Below are 14,489 nucleotides of genomic sequence, written 5' to 3'. Positions count from 1 at the left end.
ATGAGTATTGTAATTAGAAAGTTGAATTCTTATAAAATGAATTTCAAGGACTAACCTTACAGTTGGCATTTCTCTTAGCATATCACATTTTGAATGCAAAGGTCAATTATACTGAGCACCACTGTTTTTTGAAGGGAGTATTACACAGGATATAGTACTCTAAAGAAATCCCTTAATGGATACAGATCCATAAATAATAATTGTGGCTGATTGAATGTTTTAGTGAACTTTCATGGATGCTTTTAATTGGAAGTAATGCCAGAATTTATTTAAGATATTTTCAGTTTGCATTGAAATGATTGGTATATGATTTCTTTTTTAGTTTAAATACTGTTTTGAGACCTGTGTGGAGTTACGAAAGATCTTTAAATGTGTCACTAGGTATTACACATCTAGTTACTTTACTCACTCTTAAAAGTGGAAGTAGGACAGACACATCATCTCCAGGGTTGTAAATATATTTGGGGCTTATTTTTGGTATGGGTTTGGAGGGAGTATATTAAGTACTCATTCTGAATGTGTTATTTTTCTAATTGCTAGTGATGATTGCACTAAAATAGAAAAAATGTTATATTCTTAGGGAGTTGCATATGAAGTCTAAATATTATATATTGGACTTCAAAAATAATCTTTAAGAGCACTAGCTTTGTATTGAAGGAACCAACGAGTATTAAAGGTTAAAAATTAAGGAGCAATGTGTAACTGCTGGAACCTGATACTATGGATATCTATCCCAACATTTAAGTAACTGGTATAACAAATCCTTGGCTCTCAGGTGCATGTAATTCTATTTTTTAAAGTAAATAGAGGCTTAGAAAATAGATTATAACCCAAACATTTGTAATTATGCTGAAATTAACATGCAAATAAGTGTTTATTGAGTCTGAACCTTATAAAAGCCAGGTCTCCAAGTTAAGTGGGAAAAGCCTAGAAGTTGATTACCATTATACTTTGCAGAGTATATCTAGTGACAGTGCAGTAAAATGATCTCTAATCAAGCCTCAGACCAAATTTAATAACATTTGCAAAATTGTCAGGTTTTATAGTTGAGGTATAGATTGTCAGCTTTCATAAATTTGGGTCCAATTACTTTTTGCTCAGCATGGTTTTACCTGGGATATGTTCTCTCCATTTGAGACTCTTACTTGATTTTGAAGTTAGGAAAATAAGTTTATATGAGAAATGATTAGACTAAGTCTGTTTCAGTCTGAGAATATAGTGAAAGAAAAGTTGTATCCTAAAGAATTAGAAGTTTAATTTCAGAAAGTAATTAGGGTATAAAGATAAATGATTAAGGCCATCAAGATTTTGGCTACAGAAAAAAGTAATAGCATGAAGTGTCATTTAAATAAGTGCTACATCTAAGCCTGGGGTCTGCAAATTTTCAGCCTGTGGCTTGTTTTGAAAGGGTTAGAAATAAAACTATTCTACAAAGATGTATGTAGCCCACATAGCTGAAAACATTATCTGGCCCTTAATAGAAAGTGTTTGCTGAATCCTGATCTAAGCTATCACTCCTAGGTTAGCATATAAGAGTTCTTTTAACTAAAAGTGTCATTTTTAGCTACAAATTAAATCATCCTAACCTGTGGGAAGTTGTGAAATCAGAAGTATTTTCAAGCAAATTATTTTTGCCTCTTCTATACTCAGGATAAGGGCCAAAATATCCGGTAGCCACTTAGTAAAGATCTTGTTATTTTAAGAAAAAATTACGTAGTTTGTAACTTAAATATGTTATCCTAAAAGCTGTTAAGGAAAATATAAATTTGCTATAAAAGTAAGCTTAATGCCATGGTTATAGTTTCATGATTCATGTTTAGTGGCACTTCTTGTCACTTAGTGCTGAAATCTTTCTATTGTGATTAATTTTTCCATGAGATGAGAATTCTGAATGGGTAAGAAAACATGACTGTTAACTTCATAGGTTGAGCTAGGACAGGAATGAATGACTTCTGAGAATTACTTTATTAGGATATTCATTTGGGCAGAGTTTAGATTTTGTGCCATTGATACTTTCTGTATTGAATAACTGGGAGTCAGTTGTTCACTTCTAAATGGAAGGAAAGAAAAGATGAGAAATAGCCTATACAAGTTAGAAAATAATTTCCAAATTGAGGTGTTATGTAGGTACTTAGTGCTTTAAATCAGTAACCTTTGTCTCTTTTGCTGCCCACTTGAGAGAGAGTGGCAGAGCCTGGTGCATTTTATGTTTATTCTAAGCTTTGTGCATTCAAGACAAAAGATACCTGGTTTATGTTTATGAGAATTCTGATTATGGATTTTTTAAACCTATTTAGATAATGGATTCATATCAGGTAATGAGAATTGCTCTGAATGGATCTTGCTGTGGTTTTTATTCCTTATAACAGCTGCATTACTGATACGGAAATGTGAACAATGAAGGATTAATATTCAGGATTATGATACCTGTTATTTGGTGAATTTGAGTAGGGAAAATGGGAAATAGCTTATCTTTAGGCATTGTTTATATCACTAATTGCAGTTATAGCTGATTTAACAGACTTTAGGAACTTAAAAGACTTCTAATTGGAAGACATAGCATTTGTATCTACCTAGAATGATGATTCTGTATAAAGTGATCCAGCTGAACTTGGTTCTTGATATTGGCCAAGAATTTTGTCAGATTGTATTAAATTTTTTTATTAGCTAAATGTCAGGAATTTGGGGAACTTTACATGTTGGAATCCCTTGTTTCACACCTTGGGTGTAATAATCCATGGTGAAATGTTGCTTTGTTTGGCAACCACACTCTGGCAATAATAGGCCAGCACATTTAGACATTTTGTGCTTAGACTGCCAGGGGCTCTTTTGGAAATTGATGACTTAAACACATCAGAGAAGTTGGTAGATTCCCCTCTACCCCACTCCAATTTTATGACTGAAAATGTTTAAGATTTAATAATTGGTGAATTGAACTAAACACCGCAGATACCTTTTCAAAGATAATTGGTTTGTCTTCTCCGTGGAAATTCTGAATTTCCAGTGAAGCTTCCACTGTTTTTTGTTTTTTTTATCCTCAGTAAAAAAGGAAGAAACTTCCCTACAAACTACAAATAATTTGGTTTCAACTTGGTCTTGTGTACACAAACCTTACATGTACAAGGCTTCATTAGGTGCTATAGTTTAGAAGTTTCTGAGGAGTGCTTGGGAAGACCGGATTGGATAAAGCTACTTTTAAGACATGTTCATTGGTCATTAGCATAGGAGAAAAATCACATACCTAGCAGGTATAGTGTGTACTACAGACCACTGTATTTTGTTCATAACAGTATTCTTTGAAGATTAAGTGGCACTTTGTCACTGTTTCTCAACAAAATCCAGTAGATCATTTTTTAACAATTGGACTGACTTCCCTGCCTTTTGCCAAGAGGTAGAATTGGAAGTCATGCTGACTGAAGCAGAGAAGTGCTTTGGATGCTGTATAATGAATGCTAAGTGAAAATACTTGGCATATGAGAAAGAAATTCTCTTCAGGAAAAAATGGTAATGTTTATTAAGAACCAAAAAACACCTATACTGTTGATTGAGGAACATAACTAGCACCTCCAGGTTACAGGAGGGCATTAATGTGCCCCCCCCCCCCCATTTTTTCCCAAGATCATCACTCTTGCTACTAAGTTATTACACTTTAAAGTGGGTGTTTAAAAAAAAGCTCAGTTGCAATGAAAGCTACCTTGCCATAGACAGGAGAGGGTAAAATAAAGGGAGTGTATATAGGAATGCAAAGGCATCTTGTGGAGCTGTGGCACAAGTATGAGAAGAACCACTGCAGGAGAGAAGAATTTATTTTCTACAGTGTTGAGAAAAGAAGGCAAGTGGTCTTTTACTCCCTTTGTGATGGAATAAAGTGAGATTTTTGTTTCTAAATGAAATCCTGCAGTGTCCTGTTTTCACCTTGATTTTTTGGTTGGTGAAGGCTGGGTATAGAGGTCTTTTGGACTTGGTACAGCACAAGAAAATGTCCTCGGGTTAACACGGACCACATTCTCACCTAATATTCAGGGAGATGTAGAAGACATTTTAGCAAGTGAATTGTGATTTTCTTTAAAGGAACAAATGTTTCTTTTAAAATCTTTTTGCAGCTTTTGAATATAGTGAAAATTTCTTGTTTGTGGGTGGGCCTGCCTGTCCAGTGGTAATTTAGGGCCTTTCAGTACAGCTTATTCTCTGTGAGAATCTTATAACAGCTTTTATAGTATTTCCTTGGCTCCTATTACCTATAGGTAGTAAAATGTCTGAAATTGGCAAGGGAGGAAAAGCTATTTTGAACCTCATCTACATTCTCTTGCCTAGGCAAGGCCAGGGTTTTATGGAGTAAATCCTTAAAGTTGTGGGATTTGAAAAGTGGCCTCAATTGACTTAAAGGGACCCCATTGTAGCACATATTAGGTTTGTATATTTCTTAGAGATGTGACAAATTTCAGCAGAACCTACTTAACCACTTGTAAGTAAATGACCACTAACAACATGTGCAGCCAGTTACCATAGAGTAAAGCATAGGCATTTATGTTTTAACAATACCAGCAACAAAATTATGTAGTCCTAATTTCTTTTTGCTTAGCAAATAATCTTCGTGTTGGGGAAAAAGCAGTAGGTAAATCCAGTGGGGTTATAGCTATTACAACTAAAGAGCACAATTGCTCTGGTTACTTTTCTATTTTAAAGGCTTAATGATAGTTATAGCTTGAAATTTCCATTTATCAATTTTCTTAATATAAATGGATTTTCTTGGGAGTGTTCTCTCCTTCCTTTGCCTACCTGTGCCTTGTAGGATTTAGATTAGCTGGGTAGATAAATTAACAGATTCAAGAGTTCCAGATTTGTCAACCTAAAAATTTACCTGTGTGGTTTTGTTTTTAAGGTAGATTTCTTAGTAACCAAGAGTGATCTAGGACTTTGGAAGTATGGAAATGCCAGGTTTTGGTTATTTAGTAAAAACAGCTCCAAAGATAGCATCAGTTTTAGTTAACTATAGTCAGAACCCCAATTGATGTAAGTTTGTAGAGCAGTCATTTGCATGGGAAGAACTGTATAGCTGAAAGTTAAGCCCTGAAACTAGACTGTCCTGTATTAGGTACTAGTGTGACTTTCGCTAATTGTATTTCAGTTTCTTTTTTTGTATAGTGGAGATAACGTCTACCTTAAACCAGCCATGGTGAGAACTGAGTTACATATCTTAAAAACAGCATGTACTAAATATGGCCCTCTCTATCCATGGTTCCAGATCCCCAGATTCAACTGAGGATTAAAAGTATTCCAAAAAAAATACATTGCTGCTGACGTTGTACAAGGGACTTGAGCAGTCAACAATGTTGGTATCTGAGCAGGGGTAGTCTTGAACCAAACCACCGAGGATACCAAGGAACGAATATACTGTGTTATATGTTGAATGGGAATTTGGCAATATTTGGCTTGTTATATAAACTTCGTATTTCAAAGATGCATTGCTTCAGTTATTAACCTTAACATCCCCAATCCCCACTCTCACCTAGTGTGTCATAATGAATTTTCTACCAACTGACAGGAGAACTAAAGCTCAGTGAAGATGTCAGGTGGAGGATGAAAGACATGGATCATAAAGTGGTTGATAGTGTCTCGACCCATTGTGTCAGGTCTTTGGGGGGAAAATTGCTTATATTTAGTTGACTATCCAATTATCAGAGTAAGGAGTATTTAATGAAAAGTGCAGAAGGGTAATTTAAAAACCTATGGCTAGAAACCACTATTACCATTTTTGTGTATATTTCAAAAACTTTTGCATTGATCTGATGATGTGATCCTTCTGTTCATTCTTTAGTAGCTGACTGTTTCCATGTCAAATATTGTTAAACTTTTTGAAAGATTGCACAGTATGCTTTTCAATCTAAGATCCATACCAATTTCAGGCATTTCAGAGGGTTAGGGGCTCATGCACCATAGAAATTGAGGCATTTTAGTTTAGTTAGCATTTTTTCTTATTCAGAGCATAATGAAATAGGAGTAATGGTTTTGTATAGATGATTTAGCCAAGTTCCTTCTGGTTTAATCAATACTGTGATAAATCTCAATTGGTTATTTATAAAGTCTGTTCTTTAGTCTACATTTGTAGGAGTGGAGTTGTGTATTCAAATTTTAAAAAATACTGCCCAGCCTGGCCTGTGTCTGGTTGAACACCGACTGCTGAACCAGGAAGTCAGGGCACATGCCTGGGTTGCAGGCTCAATCCCCAGTAGGGGGTGTGCAAGAAGCAGGCAATCGATGCTTTTCATTGATACTTTTCTCCCCTCTCCCTTCCTGTCTCTCTGAAATCAATAAAAGCATTTAAGAAATACTGCCCAGCCTCCAGAAAGAAGCTAGCTAGCATAACTTGTTGCAAACACCAGTTTCTCTGATTAATACTGGTTATTCCTTAAATTTTGCTAATCAGATAAGTGAAAAGTGTTGTTCAATTTTCATTTATTTGATTGCAGGTAATTGTTTTCTTCATGCTTGTTGAGCATTTAATGTTTTGTGTTTCTTAATCTATTATATTCTTTGAAGTATTGGCTTTTTTTCAAATTGATCTGTAAGAATGTGTTATTTTTGGCACATGTTGCAAATATTTTTTTTTTTTTATCTAACTTGGTGTGGGGGGGGGTTGCAAATTTTTAATTGGAAATTCATTCCAGAATAGGCTGATGTAAAGATATGACTGGTTTCTTTAGTTGTCCATTAGCCAATTGATTAAATTATCTTTTTTAGGGGGGAGGAAGAGACCTTTCTGATCTTTCATTCTAGAGCAGGGGTGGGGAACCTTTTTTCTGCCAAGGGCTATTTGGATATTTATAACATTATTTGGAGGCCAAGCAAAATTACCAGCTGAAAGATTGGCCTGCTGTATTCGGTCAAATATTTAATTAACTTACCCTTTAATGCCTTGGTAGGGCCAGACCAAATGATTTCCTGGGCCTTAAACAGCCCACAGGGCTGGACGTTCCCCACCCCTGTTCTAGAGAGTAGTTTGAGGATTCACCTATCATAAAGCTTGGATAATGTGAACATCCATGAGTCCTGCACATTAGAAAGAAAAGCAGGGCTCCTTTGGAGGTCTTGCAATGTACTGGGATACACGACAAGTGTACCGTGTGAAGGAAGAAGTTTCGGAAAAATCAAGAATCAAACGGGTTCATTAGAATAGAATCTAATGGCATCTTTTCACTGGCCTCGGGCATTGGTGAGTTGCAGCTGTAGGTTATTAATGGAAACTGGGAAATTGGGACAGGGTGGAGGGGAAAAGACGTGAAAGAAAACTAGATAGCACTATTTTGTTTAAGAGAAGCACAGGAAATAGAATCTCTGCCTCCTAGGAAAGAGGCCCCTTTCAAGGAACAATTCAAAGAGGATTTCTATACAAGGATTAGTGGTGGAGAGTCCCATGTATCCAGTACATGTGAACTTGGATGTTATAATATTTCAGCCGAAGAGAGAGAAGAAATTTAATGTGTTTGGAGCAGAGATTCCTGGGTTGGCTTTGGATGTATATTGGGAGTGAAGATTTAAATCATTGCTGATTTTCTTGAGGAATGAAACTGGTTGTATGGATCTTGGTGAGCTCCACCTAGTCCTGGTAAATTAAGCAACCTGATTTGGAATTTTGTGTGTGGTGGGTAGAAAGGGGGTGTGTGAAAACTACTTAGGGCAAGGACAGAACAGGGTTACCCACCCTCTGTCATTCATGGGAAAAGGACATTTTCTCTGGCAATGTGAGCTGCCAATGTCTTGCTCAGATGTGTTTTTAAATTCTCCTACATGTGTAATGGTAGTGCTGCCAGTGGGGGGGGTTGGGGATCAACAAATGCAAACTCAGTTGTCCCAATAAAGAGGAAGCACATACAGCTAGACTGGCTGCTGGGACAGAAGGAACACAAAGTGGCCGGTGAGATCTCTTTTTATTGATAGCCTATCAGGTACTTGGTATGGTTCTGGAGAGAAGATTGCATGGTTCCCACCTTCAAGTTATTTACAGTCCAGAGGAAGTAGACTGTATGGGCATAATGCTAGGGGAGCACTGAGGAGGCCTCTGCATCCTTAGAAGGAGAAGCCTTTAGGAGTCAGAGAAGTCTCCCTGTTTTTCTTTTTTTTTTTTTTTTTTTTAGGAAAACAAATGAGAATTGCATTCTCCTCTTGGGTTTTAAGGGAACAGAAAGGATGTGGTGGGGGGGGCGGGGGAGGCGGAAATGAGGGTGTAAGGAAGACTGGGAGCTAGCCATCTTTGGGACCAAGTGGAGAAGGGCCAAGTGACTTAAGATGGAAAGGTAATCAAAAGAAGACCAAGGATGGAAAAACAAGTATTGCAAGAGAGAAAAGTTGGCTTCCATTGTCGAGGTGATAGGTTGGCCACCTTCTAAGGAAGTATCCTTGTCTTGGCCCATTGCAGACAAATGAGGCAAACAAACCAATTACGGAACTGCTGAGATGCAAGGGACTACACTCAGCAGCTAAAGAGAATAGAATAGAAATGTAAGGAAGGAAAGGCCTGGGAGAAAATATGTTAAGTCTGGAATGGCAAGAAGCATGGGTGAAGAGTTCGACAGGAACAACAGAGCAACGTTTGTTACTTCCGTTGCTGAAGCTCTGAGGGACACATACCTCAGTTCCAGTGGATGGGATGGGGGTAGGAGGTAGGTTCCATGCTTGACAGGGATTTAAGAAGAAAAAAATCTTGGACCTAAAAGTTACTACCTGCAATTGGACCACCAGCTTAGCAGAAATGCCTACAGTGACTGGATAGAGAGAGTGACGGGCAAGGGGATGTGACAGGCCAAGGCCACAGCTCTAACAGAGTAAAGTATGGGTCATGTTCCGAATTTGTGCTGAGGAAAAAACTGAGGATCAGCACAGTTTTCCCCAGGAGGGAAAGCAGGAGAAAGATGACAGGAGTGTGGCAGTTTTGGGTCTCTAGACCCTGAGATAGCCCTGGCCCTGAAGGCAGCATCTGCTGCATCATAAAACGGCGTTGGAGAGCCTGTGGCCCACTCCCTTTCAAGACACCTGATTTTAGAGGGGAGGCCGTTTGCTCAGGGTCCTAAGGTTGGGTCTACAGTAGCTTTCCACCATCAGGCTGCTCTGGATTCACTGAATAGTGAAGGCAAAACAAACTAGCAAAGCTAGGGGGAAAAATGCATTCTTAGGCCTCCACAAATAAGGACAGTCAGAACCATCTTGGAAATCCCTTTATATTGGTGTTTACCAGGGTCTTTCATGTCAATTGTAAAACAAGGCTGATCTGTTTTGAAGGCTCCCCCATAATTCTCACTGTGTCCATTATCTGTAGTTGTGTTGAATACAGTAGCCATTATTTATGTGTGACTTAATGACAATTAAAATTCAGTTCTTAAGTCATATTTGGCACATTCCAAAGAGTCAATAGCCAGTACTGGACAGTGCAGATAGGCTGGTGAGACAAGACCTGGTATGTAGTAGCTGCTTTATAAACAGTTGTGTGAATAGTCCTCAGGACTGTATGCCATTGCCAGTAAGAGTTTTGGTTTCCACTCTCCAGCAAAGCCAAGAAAGTTGCGGGAACTTAGACTGGAGTCTGTATGACCACACAGTGAACAATGTAATAAATATCAAGCCTCCGGAGAAGGCAAGATGAGGTATCTGGGTTACAGCCAACTCTCAGTTCCTGAGATCACCCTGAGCTGGCTTGACTGCCCTCTAGCTGCAACCAGACCTAATGGTAGCACAGAGGTGATGACAGCGAGCAGAGGGCTGGGTCGATGGGCCTGCTGCGCTGGTTGGGCGCACTTTGACTTTCCAAGTCTCAAGCTTCACTCAAAGCATGAGGGAACCGCACCCCATCTTCAACCGATCCAAAGTCAGCTTCTCACCACAGGAGAAAGGGAGCGGGTGCAGGGAACTTGAGGGGAACACAGAAAGGGAGATGTGCTGAGGCTCCAGTTCTTCTGGGGGCTCAGTTCCAGGAGCCTCATGTGCAGGGAGGTAATCTATGTTGGAGGGTAAGTAACCCTCCTGGGTGGGAAGGTAGTCCCCTGGGAGGAACCGTGCGGGGCTTGCTGGGTTTCCTGGCTTTGAGTTGGGGCTCCTGCTCCCCAGCACCTTGTACAGATCCACTAGCTGCCCTGTCTCCGCCATGAGAGCTCTTGGAGGTGGTAAGCTCGAGGCACTGTACCTTGTTTCCTCAGAGGTATAGTGACCTTGGTCTCCTTTTCCCTTCTCTGGCCAGTTGGCACGAAGGAGCTGTCTGAAGACTGGGGTCACTTGATGCAAGACTTCGCTGATGACCAGGGGCTCAGGTTCTTTCGGAGCAGGCCGGTCTGTCAGGAGCCTCTCCACGGGCAGCTGCACCTCCTGAGACGGGAGGAAGAAGCTCAGGGCTGTGCTAAGTGAGTAGCCTGGACAACTGACTTCTCCAGGTTCCAAAAGGCCTTGGCCAGCAATACCTAGTCAGCTCAAGGTGGACACCGGGCCCTTTGCGAGGTAAGAGAAGCAGTTAACATTGTCAGGGAGGAAGACAGCAGGAGTCCTGGGCTCCTCTCCACCCCCAGCCAATGAGTGATTCACCGCCCTGCTCAACCTTCAACCAGACTGTTTCTGGTGAGTCAAACTGCACTAGCTGCTTTTCCTCTGGGATAGAGCTTGCCTCTGTCTGGGGGAGGAGGCAGGGAAGACTATAAAAGGGTCACACCAGAACTGAATCCTGAGAAGCATAGTATTTTTTCAGAAAGGTTGTGAGCAAGAGGACTGGTCTATTCTGGAACCTGCTAGTTGTTATGACAGGCAAACTGAGGCTTTGGAAATAGGAGGTCACATGAAGGGCTTTTAAGGGATGCTAAGGAGTTTGGGTTTTGATACAACTACTGAAAGGTTTTAGATAATATCTTCATCAGTTCTACTCTAAAGAATGACCCCTCTAGAATAACTTTTTTGGAAGAAATTTTCATTCTTTTTCCCCCCTGTAACTAACTTTCTTTTGCTTACCTTCTCAACAGCACATTGGTTACCAACTCTTCAATGTCGTATCTCTCCTTTCCAAACTTGCTGCTGATTCCTGATTCCAAGTCCCAGCACTTAATAATTTTAAGGGGCTTCATTGGGCTCTCCTTGCATCCTGGAAACCACCTTCACGCTGACTGATCTTACTAAAGCAAAGCTCCGGAGCCTTTCAGGGCTTGGACTTCCATATGCAGTAAAGCTCCCAGCCCTGACCTTATCCATCAGATTCCTTCCTCCACTGCCACATGTTTTGTTCAGAAATTATTTCAGGCACACCATCCTAGTCTTATTAAACACAGTTTTTTCTCTCTATGCCACACTTTTGCTTCCACTGCCAGCCTCTACCGGCTTCTGTTTATGGTACCATCCCCTGCTTGACACCTTCCTCTTTCTGTTTTTCTTTTTTCAAATGTTTTTACTGATTTCAGAGGGGAAGGGAGAAGGAGAGAGGGATGGAAACATCAATGATGAGAGAGAATCCTTGATCAGCTGCCTCCTGCACACCCCCGACCGGGGATCGAGTCTGCAACCTGGGCATGTGCCCTGATCGGGAATCGAATCATGACCTACTGGTTCATATGTAATAAATATGAAGGTACCTGGCTCAGCCACTGAAACACACCAGCCAGGTACCTTCCTCTTTCTTGAAGCCCCTAATGACTGCTGCTTCCACTGAATTACAGCAGAGAAGTAACCTCCTGTTATGTTCTTGGCACATGGTGTCTTATACTAGTAATGTCACTTTTTAAAAACATGTCTAAGCATGTCAAAGCCATTTGCAAAGAGGGACCATGTTGCCAAGGGCCCACAAGCTAGAGGGTATGTGTGTGTTTCTATTTTCTGGATCGCTGCCCACAGTGGTGCTGGTGTGTGGGTGTGGCTTGGAACATGGCTGGTGGCTCAGGAAGCAGAGCTGCCGGAGCTGCTAGCAAAGATTACACAGGGTGTGGAAATGGCTCCTATCACAAGGTGAGGTGTTCACCTGCCTTCCTAAAAACTTGGGCAGTATTGATAGAGCTGTTCCTTGATAAAGCAGACCCTGTGGCAGACAGTCCTGGGGCAGGGCCTTTTATACCACTATTAGCTCAGGTGCCTCATGGACACTATTTTAAGCTTTTACAAGCTCAAAATGGATTAGCATTCCAGTGATCCCCTTTATGGTTTGGCTTTTTTTCACCAGAGCTTTAAGACACATGTTTTTTTAGCCACATGTTAAGAAATGGTAGGGGCATATAGGGCCTGAGAACAGAAAACGTTTTGTTGGAGTTGGAAGACAGACTATTGTAGTTCTGACATCTGCCAAATCTGTCAAATGTCAGAGTGATCTGGTCTGGATTTGGTCTGTCACCAGGAGAGCAGTTTGGGTCTTTAAAGCCAGACTACTCACTTCAAAGGTCAAGCGACACAGGGCTCTGAGGCTCTCAAGGCCTTCATTACAGATGCCATGTACAAGCTAAATTTTTACAGTTTTCTAACTTACCAGTGATTTTTACAAAAGATATATAGCTTTATAAGAAATTTTAAAAATACAAAGGAAATTTATGATGAAAATTAAGTCGCCCTCATATCTCCAACCCCTTCCCCAAAGGCCACTCCGGTTATCAATTTTACATGTAGGCTTACAGAAATATCTGTGAGCGTGTGGAGGGGTGTGTGTACTAGTATAAAATCTCTCTCCTTTTTATGCAAATAAGAACCCACTTTAGAAACTGTTACAAACTTTCCTCTTTTCACTTTTAAATGTCTTAGAAATTTTTAGACACATATCTTTTTTAAATAATTGTATAATATCCTACTGTATGGATATACTCAAAATATTCAACCTGTCCTAGTGGCAGCTTACATTATGCCCAATTTTTGGCTTCTATTTATAGTGCCCTAATGAACATATTTATACTATACAACTTTGGGTATGTGTGTGGCAATTTCTGTTACCCTTTTCCCGTGTTTCTTTGTCTAACCCTTTGTGTGTCTTTCTTAGCATTTCTTGTAGGATTTTTATGGGCTCTTGTCATGCACACAACCCCAAAGCTACCAGCTCGGAAGCCAGGTGTCGGTGACTGACCAGAGCTGCTTCCCACCATGCTATTTCAGGCTTTTAGGACATGAGACTGGTATCTCAGCATTGGAAGAAAGTGATCTTAAAGCTAAGCTGGTTCAACTCCTAGTCCTTGATCCCCTCTAATGCTGGCAGCGGCATCCTTACAGAGTGCATTCCACAGGTCATTACAAGTATTGCCACTAAGTGAGGGCCTCTCAATCTATTCAGCTCAGAGGCGCTGACTTTGAGAAAGACTCCCCTCATACCCAGTACTTAAAGATCTTTTAGAAGGAATGGTATAGTGGTGGATGGCACATCCTGCTTTTATGTGGATTTGTGATCCACCATTTACTAGCTGACTAACAATGGGCAAGTTACTTAGTCCTCTGTGCCTCAGTTTCCTCATCTGAAAAATGAGGATAATAGCACACATATATTGTATGGATATATGTTAACACATGAAAAATTTTTTTTTTCAAGTGCCTGGTATATATAAAATAATATGTATGTATATAAACAATATAATTATATACCTTACTATAATTATATATCATGCAGATGATATATATGAAAAATATATACATAAAATTTAAAAGTATACATAAGCTATTGCTATTATTACTGTTCTTGCTATGATAACAGTGATAAAACCCCTCAACAGACAGAAGAGACATCAAGTATGAGTCTTCCTGGGAAGAAAGTAAATGAATGATCTTTGTTTTGTTTAAACCATGTGCTTTACATTAAGAATAATCTTTACTTTTCTTAATCCTCATAACAGTATACATGGGAGATACTATCAATTCCTACATTACAGAGGGTAAAACTAGGGCTCAGATGTCAGGCAAGTTGCCCAAGGGTTATCCACATAGTAAGGGGCAGAGGTGGGGTTTGCATCCCAGCCTTATCTCAAAGGCACTAAACTGCAGGGACTGAAATCCTATTGAGGCAGACATAGCTGAGACCAGCTCTTTCCCTGAGCAGTGGCCCGTACCGTTGGCTTCTGGCCTGAGGAAGGGTGTGGATAATAGAATACACTGGGCATTTGAAGAGAAGAATCTTGGAAGAGAAGGGCTATAAGGTGTGAGAAAGGGAGTGTGGGGCTGCCAACCACCTGGGCCTGGTAAGAATATTTGCATACCGCTTTCCTCCCCTCTGCTTTCCATAAATGCACAGTCTTGCTCCATATTCAGATGTCTTAAGCTTCCAGACCTTCCACCAGAGATGGACCATCTGGCCCACCATGAGCTGTTCTCACCTCCTCAGACTGCACAGCAGCGCCTCCCTTTGCTTCCTCTCTCATCTGCCAGCTGAGCAACCTCTCTCCTAAAATCTTTTCCATACACAGTGGGATGACTTATTGACTTCCTGCTAAAACCAAAATAGTCTGGGTTCTATCTGTTCTATGCTCAGATGGGGCTGGGAACAAACATTATGGTAAAGCTTCAAA

At 40.2% G+C, this 14,489-nt stretch overlaps 1 protein-coding gene across 1 annotated transcript in view; it reads right to left on the bottom strand.

Moving 5' to 3' along the window:
• Positions 1-6,572: 6,572 nt before the first annotated feature.
• Positions 6,573-14,489, bottom strand: part of IL12RB2 (interleukin 12 receptor subunit beta 2) — a gene marked incomplete at its 5' end in the record, with an annotated part of 69,208 nt that continues 61,291 nt past the window's right edge. Inside the window, one exon of the mRNA XM_080654637.1 lies at positions 6,573-10,353. Coding sequence (XP_080510763.1) covers positions 9,817-10,353 — 537 coding nt within the window. The 3' untranslated portion in view covers positions 6,573-9,816. The remainder of the gene's footprint in view (positions 10,354-14,489) is intronic.

Source organism: Plecotus auritus (assembly GCF_963455305.1).
Source record: "Plecotus auritus genome assembly, chromosome: 2".
NCBI lineage: Eukaryota > Metazoa > Chordata > Mammalia > Chiroptera > Vespertilionidae > Plecotus > Plecotus auritus.
This window is presented reverse-complemented; position numbering and strand designations above follow the sequence as displayed.